This window comes from Brachyhypopomus gauderio, unplaced genomic scaffold (genome assembly GCF_052324685.1).
Source record: "Brachyhypopomus gauderio isolate BG-103 unplaced genomic scaffold, BGAUD_0.2 sc50, whole genome shotgun sequence".
In the NCBI taxonomy this organism is placed as follows: Eukaryota; Metazoa; Chordata; class Actinopteri; order Gymnotiformes; family Hypopomidae; genus Brachyhypopomus; species Brachyhypopomus gauderio.
In genome coordinates this window covers 665,845-679,453 of record NW_027506875.1, presented here as the reverse complement: position 1 = coordinate 679,453, position 13,609 = coordinate 665,845, and the positions used below count along the sequence as shown (strand labels likewise).

General features: G+C 45.8%; 2 protein-coding genes across 4 annotated transcripts in view; one reads left to right on the top strand and one right to left on the bottom strand.

Moving 5' to 3' along the window:
- Positions 1–12,992, top strand: part of sh3pxd2b (SH3 and PX domains 2B) — a 31,842-nt gene extending 18,850 nt beyond the window's left edge. The window contains exons 6-14 of one of the 3 annotated variants that reach the window (XM_076986910.1): positions 683–708; positions 1,047–1,082; positions 4,822–4,953; positions 5,936–6,037; positions 8,206–8,320; positions 8,616–8,803; positions 9,089–9,135; positions 9,238–9,363; positions 9,496–12,992. In XM_076986910.1, the coding sequence (XP_076843025.1) occupies positions 683–708; positions 1,047–1,082; positions 4,822–4,953; positions 5,936–6,037; positions 8,206–8,320; positions 8,616–8,803; positions 9,089–9,135; positions 9,238–9,363; positions 9,496–10,986 (2,263 nt within the window). In that variant the 3' untranslated portion in view covers positions 10,987–12,992. Of the gene's footprint in view, positions 1–682; positions 709–1,046; positions 1,083–4,821; positions 4,954–5,935; positions 6,038–8,202; positions 8,321–8,615; positions 8,804–9,088; positions 9,136–9,237; positions 9,364–9,495 lie in introns of all 3 variants that reach the window. The other 2 variants (XM_076986909.1, XM_076986911.1) reach the window with 2 other exon arrangements.
- Positions 12,506–13,609, bottom strand: part of stk10 (serine/threonine kinase 10) — a 39,248-nt gene continuing 38,144 nt past the window's right edge. The window contains exon 19 of the mRNA XM_076986874.1: positions 12,506–13,609. This exon is cut by the window's right edge and continues 1,257 nt beyond it. The gene's annotated coding sequence lies outside the window, so the exon portion shown is untranslated.

Here is a 13,609-nt window from a genome sequence, read left to right as displayed (position 1 = left end):
AATCAGCCCTTCTGTACACTGGCTGCAGTCTGCAACACTATACACACACACACACACACACACACACACACACACACACACACACAACCAGCATCAGCGTATGTACACACATCAGCTACAGGATTCAGACATTTAGCACATAGTATAGAACACAAGCCTGAAAAACACGCAGCCGTAATTGTGATGCTTTATGACACACATTCATTCATTTACCATATCCAGAGTGGTGAATATGTGCTCTGTGTCCAGTCAGTGAGGAGACAGGCTGCTAATGCACACCGGCCATGAGGGGAAGAGACCTTTCTGTGTCTTTCACAATTGGATTAGTGCTTTTCCCTAATGCACTCTGGTTCTGGCTCCCAGATACCACTGTGCAAAATGAAATCTAGGACACTGCTTACTTAAAACAAGAGCCACCATCCATAACCATGATTGAGATAAATGGAGTGAGAGGGGGGAGGGGAAGAGAGAGAGTGAGGGAGAGAAAGCGAGGGAGGGATAGAGAGAGAGGAGGGAGGGAGGGAGGGAGGGAGGGGGGAGAGAGCGAGGGAGGGATAGAGGGATGAGGGTATCTTAGAATCCCAGACACTCTAAAAACTTCAAATAAAACAAAATTCCAAATGCATGTGAGTGAAGATGTTGCTTCAGCTGCTGTCTGACCTTCATGAATATGTATTTACAGGGAACCAATCGGGAAGAAGAAATCAGGTAAGGAATTTACAATAAATTAAAGCTTATAGGGTTATTACATGGAGAGTAAGTTATTAAATTTACTTATATTGTATACTGCCCAACAAGAAGTCAGAACTACAGCCCTAATGGAACACATGTGTTTTGTAATAATCCAACAGTCCAATAGTTAATCAGTCATTATTTTTATTAGTCTGTGGACCTGTCCCAGATAAGCCCAGATTGTTGCCATTATGTAACTTTATGTCCTTTTTCTAATGAGCTCTGAGTGTGGGTGGTGTGGGTGTCTGGAACGCCCTGTCCTACACACCTTCTGTCCTTCCCTTACAAACCTCTTATTCATTTTCCTTCATTAGGCATTGTGGAGAGAGCGACTTCTTTCCTAAAGCCAGGTAGTAACAGACACTGCTCCGCCCTGCTCTGTGTGTGAGCCCCAGGGGGCGGGGCTCTGTAGGTGGGGGAGGTATGCTCTCTCTGTGCGTGTGAGCCCAGGGGGAGTGACCATAATCTGGGCGGGGCTCTTTATGCAGGCGGGGCCAAAGCCTGTTAGTGATGAACCTGACGGCATGATCGAGGACTACCTGGTGCAAGGCAGTCCTGGGCTGCCCCGTAAATCCCTACGTCCTGAACCCACATTTCCCCTCTAGTGGTATATAGCGTATGCTAGTCTACCTACTAGCCCATGCTAGCTACTCTAGCTACCGTAGGCTGCGTGTACCTCGGACCACAGTTTTGCAGAACCAAAAGAGTTAATTCTACACTTGCACTACTATTTCAATGCCAATGTTCAATCGTAAATGTTTAAAATGTAAAATAAATAAAGGCTGCATAGTGCACAAATTATTAAGCTGTTGGTAGAGTACAGTGGATAACAGTACTAGCGGTGGACAACACTACTAGTGGTCAGGCATGAAAATCTGTCACCTTTCGGCAAAATTCGCCGTTTTGAAGTCGAAAAGGGTGACCTACTTGAATCGTGTAGATCCGATGAGTTTTTTTTTTTTTTGGGGGGGGGGGGGGGCGGGAGATTATATGTATATATTTTAATTATCATATTGACTTAATAAGCAAACAGAGCACTTCCGAAATCGGCAATTCATGGAGGCCAAATAGCGTTCAATCATACGAACGTTTTTCATTCATGTTATTCATTTACTGCTAAGCAGGACGAGAAGCAGGACCTAGTGCTACACCGCGGACAAGGCAGAAGAGCGTACATTTACCACTACATTTACCAGATCGTACATTTACTACATTTACCAGATCGTACATTTACCACTACATTTACCAGATCGTACATTTACCACTACATTTACCAGATCGTACATTTCCCAGTGGATTTAATTGGGTTATTAATGGTTTCAATCGTTTTCATTTTTTGCGGTAAAACAAAGTTACTGCCGTTCGCTACAGCGTTGAACACTGTCAGAAATAGCCACAAGCTCTTGTGATAAATAGATAGATGGGCATAGCCTACTAAGTTCGCGTCAACCCCGTGTATTTAACGGCGACATAAAATGAGAAACAAGGTTTTTTTCTAGTGTGTCTGTAGTTGTAACTGGTGAATCCAGGGACGTGTGAGGATAACATTTGCGCCAGGGCTGAAAAGGTTGAAGATGAAGTTGTAAACGCTTGTCGTTTGAGTCTACCCTGTGCTTTAGCCCATGTTAGAAAATAAAAACACGTGAACCCTGGTATTTTTACACTCATTTTCGCCGCTGATGTATTTATTGGTTCATTAAGACGTAATGGTTTTGACTGAGCCATCTGGAATGGCGAAAGCCGCTTCTCGCGTTTACGGATCTGGCTCGTACATTGAATCCATTGACAAGACAGTCAAAACATTTTTTTAATGGATTTTACTATATTTTACGGAGCCCGTAAGGTGACATCATGTAAAAAATAATAACGCGTGGGAACGAGATACTAATGTCGCCTTTCACACGCGGCAACAAAGTTTATTTTTCCCAGGGATGTTCGCGAACTGACTGCCCAATGAAGGTAAAGGCTTTATATAAAGTAATACTTAATTACCTTGTTCGCACGCGTTAGTAAGTCGTGGCCACGCGTTATTATATTTTTTACATGATGTCACCTTACGGGCTCCGTAATATTTGGCATCACCTGTCGCTGTATCCCCGTACAGCAGCAGCCACACCCCCCCCCCCCCCCCCCCCCCCCCCCCGTCGCCGTATCCCCATGACGTCACATGTCAATGCCCCCCACGTCAACGCCCCGTCGCCGTATCCCCATGACGTCACATGCCCCGCCCCCCGGTCTTCTCACCTTTTTAACCCCTGACCCATTTTCATGCCTGAGTGGTAGATAACGCTACTAGCGGTAGATAACACTACTAATGAATGAAATGAAATGAATTGTGCCATATTTGTCAATTGTGATTTTTCACCGTAATCAAAATTTGTCCTCCGCATTTACCCATCTGTGCAATTAGAACACAAACACAACCACACACACTAGTGATTACTAGAGGGCTGTAGTGCACACACACACATACACACACACACTAGTGATTACTAGGGGGCTGTGGATCACACATGCTCAGAGCGGTGGGCAGCCCTAGCCCGGCGCCCAGGGAGCAGTTGGGGTTAGGTGCCTTGCTCAAGGGCACCTCAGTCATGGCCTCAGGCCTGGGAATCGAACCCACGACCCTCCGGTCACAAGACCAGTTCCCTACCACTGGACCATGACTGCTCCGTTGGATAACACTACTAGCAGTGGATAACACTACTAGCGGTAGATAACACTACTAGCGGTAGATAACACTACTAGTGGTGGATAACACTACTAGCGGTGGATAACACTAGCAGTAGGTAACACTACTAGTGGTGGATAACACTACTAGCGGTGGATAACACTACTAGCGGTGGGTAACACTAGCAGTAGATAACACTACTAGTGGTGGATAACACTACTAGCGGTGGATAACACTACTAGCGGTGGATAACACTACTAGTGGTGGATAACACTACTAGCGGTGGATAACACTAGCAGTAGATAACACTACTAGTGGTGGATAACACTACTAGCGGTGGATAACGCTACTAGCGGTGGATAACGCTACTAGCGGTGGACAACACTACTAGCGGTGGGTAACACTAGCAGTAGATAACACTACTAGCGGTGGATAACACTACTAGCGGTGGATAACACTACTAGCGGTGGATAACACTACTAGCCGTGGATAACAGTACTAGTGGTGGATAACACTAGCAGTAGGTAACAATACTAGGGGTAGATAACACTACTAGTCTTGTCCCACACTGTCCTGCCTCTAACTTGATAAGAGTGTTTGCCAAATTTGTGACATTGGGACATTTTGAGCCTTCATCTCTTCTAGAGGTTTTCTGAATACATCACACGATTACCTGAGTAAAATGTTTATCAACTTATACAAATGAAGACACATTACAAATAAGATGAACACGGCTTGGTGCTGTTCTGTCATCTTGAGGCATCGTGAGCCTGATGATGATGATGATGATGATGATGCGCTGGTGAACTGTTCAACGTTTCTTTTCTGTAAGGTTGGCATTTTTCTTTTTGTAGTGGAATTTTAGTTTTGCTAAAATGTGGTCAGAGGTACGTGTATCATGGAATAACAGAAGCTGGAACAAATGTGCAGTTAACACTGTTTGTGGATCAGATATTCTTTTTGGCACGTAATCACCAAGGGCTCTATGGACAGAGAAAGACTGATCTCCAGTCAGCACTGTGACATCCTTTATGGATTCAGCTGAAGCTATGGTGAAATCAGATCAGCTGGATTAGGACAAAACAGATGCAAATGATGAGCGTCTGTCCTCCAGTCTGGGGGGCAGAAGGGCATGAGGGGTAACTGTGCTGCCTGTGCTCCAGTGTGGGGGGCATGAGGGGTAACTGTGCTGCCTGTGCTCCAGTGTGGGGGGCAGGAGGGGTAACTGTGCCACTGTGTTGACTGCAATCGTGTTGGTGATTCAGTGTGGGTTTCCTTCCTTCCTCCACTGTGCACTAAACCCATCCTGTCTGCTTCCGTGTTTCCCACTTCTAACTGACCAATCAGCATCTACTAGTCGTTTCTGTGCACCGAGATGCATCTTGTCCAAATCTGTTCCCTCTGCCCGCCCACTGCAGGAGACTCCGCCTCCACTGACCCTCTGATGCTGGACCAGTACGTGGCCGTGACTGACTATGATAAGCAGGAGAGCTCTGAGATCAGCCTTCGTGTGGGCCAAGTCGTGGAGGTCATAGAGAAAAACGAATCAGGTGAGACTTCAAAAAAATGAATCATCTGAGAGAAATGAATCAGTTGAGGATCCACAGGTTAATCATACAGAGAGTTAAAAGATTCTTGGAAAAACCACAAACATTGATCAGGTGAGAAAAATGAATGTCCACTTCAGTTTTTGTCCAGCTGATAGCTTTGTGGTTCGGAGCTGCTAGGACGTGTTCCAGGTCTTCCCTGTGATGCCCAGTGGGATCGAACAAATACCTAGTTCAGGCAGCGTGATGTTGGAGCAGCTGGTAGCTCCTCCCCCAGCAGCAGGTAGCTCCTCCTCCAGCAGCAGGTAGCTCCTCCCCCAGCAGCAGGTAGCTCCCCTCCCAGAGTGACTCAGCATTTGGTAATACACTGAAGTCTTTATATACAGTTAAATTTAAAGGACATTCTACCAGCAGGTGATTGGACAATAGGACTTGATTCCTGGCCCCTCCTTCTCTGAGAGGCAGGTGGGCAAACCTGATACCTATTGGTCAGATTAGATCATGCAGTAATAATTCATGGGTCACTGTATGACCCCACAGAACAGGAGATGAATTACAACAGGCAACATGTGCTGCATGTGTTGCTGGAGGCTGAAACGTTAACATCTGCTCAGCTTCCACGAATATCAGCTCCTCAGAATCATTAGGAGTGAATAAACTCCTCCAGAGTCTCACACCACTGGCCTAAGAATTAGGAGTGAACCGTGAACTCTGGAAACTGGGAAGGTTGTGGCTTTTGCACTTAATTGGTCCTTGTCCACGTCCCCTGTCAGCACAACTGTATTTACAAAGATTTCTAAAATGAATGAATAAATGATGTTTCCAAATGGAAACATTAAAGCTCTTGTTTACTCGTGTACGTTTAGCTTTCTGCTTTATTTGGGAGAACTGGCCATGGTGCTCCATGGCTACGCTGCAGTCTGAACACGCTAACACCTGCACACGCCAACACCTGGACACGCCAACACCTGCATGTTCTCCTCAGGCTGGTGGTTCGTGAGCTCAGAGGATGCTCAGGGCTGGGTGCCGGCCACCTGTCTGGAGGCTCAGGATGACCCCGACGACTTCTCCCTGCCTGCAGAGGAAGGTACCATAGTCCTCCTGTTACTCCCTTCAGATCAGTGCTGCATAGAACAGCGTTCACAGCCAAATCCCCATTAGACTATCTTGGCAAAACCCAGTTGAAGACACTGGAACTGAGCAGGAAAACTGTTCCAGAAGTGGTGGGTGAAGACAGTGTGTCTAACCATGGAGCACACCTGGGCTAAAGGATGCAAAACTGTCTGACAGTACGAGTGTAAAAACTAAACAAAGTTGAGGGGTGATGAGACACTTCTACAGTTGAGCTACTCCAGACAGACTAAGAAACTTCTTCCCATTGTGTAAAGTTACATGTACCCTAAAGGTAAGAATGTTACATGTACCCTAAAGGTAAGAATGTTACATGTACCCTAAAGGTAAGAATGTCCTTGACAAACAGCCTCCTCACCTCTATAGCTGGTTGAGCAAAAGTGTAAAAGTAAATAAGTCACCGTTGTCACCTGTGTGTGCTTGTCTCATGCTGGAGTGTGCCGGAGGTTCTGGTCACTGCCGAGGCACGTGGGTCGCCGGCGTACGTTAGGGGATCTGTTCAGCACAAGCTTTGGGCAAGGTGGAGCGCCGTCTCTCTGTCTCCCTCTTGTGGTCATGTTGGGTGTTGCTGGGCGTCCATCCCTGCACGAGGCGCCCACGTATGTGTGCCATGCTGTGCATGGGGTGTGGCCTGTGCATGGGGTGTGGCCTGTGCATGGGGTGTACACAGTGCTGCCGCATGAAGTGTAAAGGTTGTGTGTTCGGTTGGGTGTGCCGTGGTGATCCTGCCTCCTCCATGTGTTCCACACCATCTCGTCTCACATGAAGTTACACCACAGAAGCAGAAGAATAGAAAAACAAGAACAAACACAGCAGATTTAGAACTGAACAGAAGAAACAGAGTGCAGAGGTCATGGAGTGCAGAGGTCATGGAGTGCAGAGGTCATGGAGTGTAGAGGTCATGGAGTTAGTGTTGCTGTTTTTAAACCCCCAGAGCTGCATGTCTGTTCTGTGTGTTCTGTTTTCATGTTTCTTCTGAACCACTAATCACTTCAAGATGAACCTCTGTTTAGACTCAATCCAACGGTCCTCCACCATCTTAACCTCAGTATTGTATGTTAGCAAGAGCTACAATAACATCTGTATTTTGTTCAGCTGTCCATCGTGTCTGAACATGATATGAACCAACTGCAGGAGAGTGTCCTGGTCTCCTTTAGGTCCTGGTGGGGCCGAGTTGTCCATTGTCCATGTCTCAGTTGTCCATGTCTCAGTTGTCCATTATCATTACACAGATGTTTCTCATAAAACAGGATTAAATGCTTCAGAACCATAACCAACAGCATTATTCGACAATGTAACAAACCTGGAGCAGATTGAACATTCATGAGTCCTGAAGGTACCAGTGTGAACTGAACAGCAAACTTAAAATGGAGACTTACTGAGGTTTAATGAACATCATGGTGGTGTATTTAATGTCACTGATGGTTAAACTCAAAAGAAGAAAGTACCATGAGCTATGAAAACATTTAGGAGATTCTGATCAAAAACCAAATGATTTAAAGTCACTATATGCCCCACTGGCTGGTCTCAATCTATTTCCTGTAAAGTATCTTATCCAGTGGATTTGTGAAATAACGTAAATTAACTGACAAAGAAAATCGGAAGACTGCATTAAAGGTTTAAATCCAACATCAAATTGAACATCTGTAGGTAAGCAGCAGGCCCCAAAATGTCTGGGTAAACATCACGCTTGTGAAGATAAAATAATGAATGTACCCTTTCAGAATGCAGGCAGCTCCCTGACCTTGAAGACTGTACTGATCCAAACCCTCCTCCGTCTGCCAGCACAGGTGAACTCCAGCCAGGAGTTAGAGCAGAACTCTGTATACTGATTAGCTGCAGGACACTTTGCCATGTGATTTCCCCAGTGGACTGCAAAAAAAAAAAAAAAAAAAAAAAACCCCACAACTCAATGAACTCTTTGTTTAAAATGAATCATTTGTGTTCTCGTGTGGTACTGCGAGGTGTTCTGAGACGCTACGGTAGCACGTTTTATTCTGCAAACTGGAACCCAGCCAAACTAATAACAGAAAACGCATTGCAATAAAAATCTGCAGTGGTTTTCACTCACAAGCGCCACGCAGGAACTGTAGACTTGAGGTTCTTCCCTTTTAATGGCAGAAGAGAGGTACACGGTGATCTACCCGTACACGGCTCGGGACAAGGACGAGTTTGACCTGGAGAAGGGAATGACCGTGGAGGTCGTCCAGAAAAACCTGGAAGGCTGGTGGAAAATCAGGTAAATTCAAAAGCAAAAGTTTGAAGGCAGGGGGCGCTATTGCACAGATACGTGGATACGTAGTTACTTTGTTATTTTTATATGTTTAGCATCTGCCCCAACGGAGTATTAATACCCCAACGGAGTATTAATAAATTATGAGTTCATTTATTAATTATGAGAATGAGCATTAAAATATCAGTTTACTTCATTGCTTTGGTACAGACAGGATGAGATCATAGATGGAGCATGACAGCATTTTTTATTATTTTTTTAGACTGCTAACATTCTCCTCTGAATATGACGTCCTGTCCAGGTACCAGGAACAGGAGGGCTGGGCCCCGGCGTCCTACCTGAAGAAGGCAGATATCCTCAGTCAGAAAACCTCTGCAGGAGCTGCGGCTCACGCCAGCACCAACGACCTGGACGGAGTGGGCAGACAACAGAACACCAGCAAGGACAACCAGAGAGATCGTTTCTCACCCTTCCCAGACAGCAGGCAGAGTAAGAGCTCACTTCAGAAGAATGTACCACGAATGTTCAACGTGTTCTTTCCAAACATGCCTGTAATACGCAGCATTCCTTTCAGATTACCTGGACTTGCAAGTATTTTTTGCCTCAATTACTCATTCATGAAATAAAATAACTTTGGATTCAGAGTTTGACTTGGATAGTTTCATCTCTGGTCATTTCTGAACGGCAAATAGTGAAACCTGAATTCATTTTTAATTAAAGTAAATCCGTTTGAAAGACTCTTATGTGAAGACTGAGACATTTCTGGTTTGACAGAGGCGGGAGCTCGACAGAGACCCCCCCCTCGACGGGATCTTTCAATAGTAAGAGCCTCTTTCCTTCAGTCAGCAACACCCTTGTGTTACCTGTCCAGGTATGAACCCCTAACCATGTGCCCCTTCTGTCTGCCTGCATTCTCCTCTCAGCCGCGGGGGATGCACCTCCCAATGCCTCCACTGCCCCCTGCAGTAGAGGAGGAGTACTACACCATTGCTGACTTTCAGACAACCATTCCTGATGGCATCAGCTTCCAAGCAGGGATCAAAGTTGAGGTGAGATCGACATAAAAACTCCCAAATTCCCAAATAAAACTCTTCATTTTACTATTAAGGTTCCCCCCCAAAGAGACTAGGGACTGGTGAAGGGTACCAGCATCATCCCATCTCACTTCTTCTGTTGTTTAGGTGGTTGAGAAGAACTCCAGTGGCTGGTGGTACATTCAGATAGAGGACAAGGAAGGTTGGGCCCCCGTCACCTTTTTGGACAAGTACAAGAAGACCAGCAACGCGACCAGGCCGAATTTCTTAGCCCCCCTGCCAGGTGAGATGGCTCAAATGAAGTTGTTGGAGGACGGTCCAGGCATTAACGCCAGCACAGACGACAACTGGTCCAAACCCCTTCCAGATGAACCTTCCTCCACTGCTGACTTTGTCACTCGTCCTAAACTGCGAGACTGGAAGTCCAATGCTTGCAAGAGCAGCTCCCCGTTCTCTGGGCCGTTACCCCCTGCTCCCACCGTACCTCCAGCAGAAGAAAAACCAGCCCTGCCACCGAGGAAAGAGTCCATTAATAAGAGCCTGGAGTTAGAGGAAAAGTCCAAATCAGATCTCCCCAAACCACCACCTCCAAAACCCCCAGTTCCTGGGGCCATCCTGCCTTTTGTGTCTCCTAAAGCAGCTCCGTTCAAACCCGACAAGCCCCCGGAACCAAAGAGGGATGAGAAGACCCAGGTCCTCCCCCTACGCAATGAGATGGGCTTGGAGTGTGGACACAAGGTCTCAGCCAAGGAGGTGAAGAAGTTCAACCTGAAGCCGGTCCCCAAGCAACCAGCCAAGCCCAAGTCTGATGGCCCGGAAGAGAAGCCAGACTCCATCAGCCCGGTGGCCCTTCTCAAGCCAAAGCCAGTTATCAGACCAAAGCCGCCACCTTCAGCTAAGCCAGAACTCCAGAACAAGAGCGAGGTGGACATCACTAATCTCCGGAGCAAGCTGCGACCACCTAAGCCCACCGAACCCAGCACCAGCACAGCAGACACCAGCCAGCACAATGGGATGCCATCCACCCCACCCACTAGTGCTCTTAACAACGGCAGGACAAGCGAAGAAGAAAAATGTGTATCCAAGCAACAAAATGGTCACGGTAACGATCAGCCAGAAATATCAAAACCACAACCTCCTGTCCCGAAAGAGCCGCCCCAGAGGCCGGCTAATGCGCCTCGCAGACCCCCCCCACCCAAGAAGACTGCGGAGCCCACCAGCTCCCCAGACACCAGAGCACCGCAGAAAGACGCGTTGGAGCCCAAACCCGCCGTGCCGTCTCAGAGCCGACCTCCTCCCCCCAAACCCAAGGCCTTCGCCCTGCCCACCCCCAAAGACAAGGAGAAAGAAGAGACCAAGCTCAAAGTGCCGGTGCCACCAAAGCCCCTCGTTAAACCAGAAAAACCAGGACCTCCGAGAGACAAGCTTCCACCTCTCATTAAAGACCCGCCGAAGGACGGGCTGTTCTTAGCAGTGGCGGACTTTGAAGGAGACGATCAGACGCCTGGCTTTAAGGAGGGCACCGTGTTCGAGGTGGTGGAGAAGAACACCACCGGATGGTGGTTTTGTAAAAATGTGAGTGATGAGTCAACGGCTGAGGGCTGGATCCCTTCAAACTACCTGACCAAGAAACACTAGGTACTCCTAACTCTTATATATTGGGTTTTTTTTTTTACACATATCTGTATCTATTTAATTAGTCTGTTTGTTTTTTTAATTTATGGGTACCTTTCCGTTGAAGCCTTCTGTTACATTCCATTCTCTTGCAAGTTCAAACAGGTCAGCATTAGTTTGTTTGCGCTTGCATGTTTTTACTGCCCCCTTGTGGACATGGGTGGAAATTATATGGCACTGAGACACTTCTTTGGAAAACGAGGAATGTCTCACATTAACCTATTGTTCTATGCATGTTAACCAGGCCCATACTATTTTTATATATGTATCACTAGTACTATAAGAGACTAGCAATATATAAATGATTTTTGCAGTCTCAATGATACTGTGCCTCATTATAATGTTATCCACGTCTGTCTATAAGTGAAACGTTGCCTTGATCAAAGGAAACATCATACTCGAAAAGCAAATAGTTAAAAACAAGTTTATGAGCCTCAAGATAATGAATTGCCAAATCAGGCTAAATGTAGCCACTGAGAATGTGTTTACTAGGGACCTATTAATCTGTCAAGCTTAGTGTTTAAGTGCCAATATATATATGATAAATCAAAAAAACCTTTATAAAGTGTTTTTGAAGTGCTAATGTCCAACAGCGTTTTATACTGCCTTTTTACACCTCACCTAATTTAACCGTTTTATTAAAGTGTTTGGGTAACTGCAATGCTTCAACTGGCACTTTTTAGAAAGTCAGAAAGTTTCACTCCTGTAGTGAAGAAGAGAAAAACATGTCCATAATGAGAAGTGAAAGATGAAGAGAGCGGTGTGATGGTCATGGGTATGTGATCCTGATTTAGCATTAATACAAGGCCTTAGACACAATACCTCAGTCCATCTACACGTTTCTATCAGTGTTATCATATTCATGCCACTGACAGATGTGCTTAGATTCAATATTCTATGATTAACATGCATGCTTGACTGGTTTCAAGTACACATTTGAATAGGTATTTTGTTCCTTGTTAACCCTTGTTTAAAATGTGTAGTTAGATGTCTACTATGTTTTTGCAGTTATTGGTTGGGAAGGACGGGAGGGGGGGTGTTACACTTAAGACAGGTGACCAGGAGAATCTTCTCACCTGCTGTTCTCGGCGCACCTCAGAACCAGGTTGCTGCTTGCAGGGAAAACGTTAGCTGCTCCTAGTTGCGTTCGGGTGATTTAGTCCATCATGTGCCTGTATCTGTAATGACCTTTAACGTAACTACATATGCAGTCCTGCCCTTTCTGAAGCAATATTAAATGTAAAGGACTACAGGTCAGGAACTTCCCCGACCTTCTAGGTACACACACATCTGTTCACACGCCTCTGTAAAACAGACCCAGAGTGAACACACACACCTGTTCACACGCCTGTGTAACCAGAGTGCTTCTTTGTTGATGCTGTCCCATCTGTGCAATTGAATTTATTGAATTTCCCAAATAAACATTTCAGATTATCTCAATTTCAGTGTGTAAAATCAGTAATGATGAATCTATTATGAATGGGAGGGGAAGAATAAAATATTTATTTATTAGATTCCTGTACAACCATGTTTCATCTACTTAAAAGATCCATTTATACACACCCATTTGTTACAAAAAATAATTACACATTACATGACAAAAGACAAAGAAAAATCACAAGTGCAGTCAAATGAAGACCTTTAAAATAATCTGATTACTACAATCAAATGGGAGGGGTGAGGAAAGCCATGACCCCACCAACACTGGAGACACACACACACACACACACACACACACACACACACACACACGCGCCATGACCCCACCAACACTGGAGACACACACACACACACGCCATGACCCCACCAACACTGGAGACACACACACACACACACACGCCATGACCTCACCAACACTGGAGACACACACACACACACACACACAGCTCTCCATCAGGAACGGTAACTTCATTTCAACTCAAATACTTAAAGGATAAAGAAAGGGATGATAATATACTGCACTTTGGTATCCGTGCTTAGAAAAAGTAAAAGGAACAGAATACACTTTAACAAGCACTGTGCTCATTGGATACAAACATTCAAACAATTTTTGGTTGTATCATATGATTGGATAGCGGTCCTTTAATATTTCCTGAAGGTTTGGGGCACAAGGCCCGTGACTGTAGTTCCTCAGAAATGCACCGGCCTGGTCACGCCAGTGATGTGCGTCCTCTGTCCCTTCAGGACACTTCACACTTCTCCTTCTCTTCTTTATGGTCCTGGACCTCCTCGAGTTTCACCATGTTCCTGATAAAAACGACACTACACTGTTTCTACTACAGACGTTTCTCCAGCCCAGATATCTGAGGTGGTCCATCAGCCGTCCTGCATAAAACCCGGAAACCCCTGAAATCAGGATCTTAGGTGGTCAGCACCAGTGGCGTTCTGTGCATTTCTCCAGATGACCCAGTAAACCTGTGATGGGGAACCACTCCAAGCTCCAAACACCACAAATGTCCTTATGCATCAATTACATCTCACACTGATATAAGTGTTTCTTGAGGTTGATCTGTTTACTGGATGAAGCAGCGTAATATCAGAGCCCTTCGTCTCAGAGCCCTGGGCCTGTTGTCATCCGCCAACACAG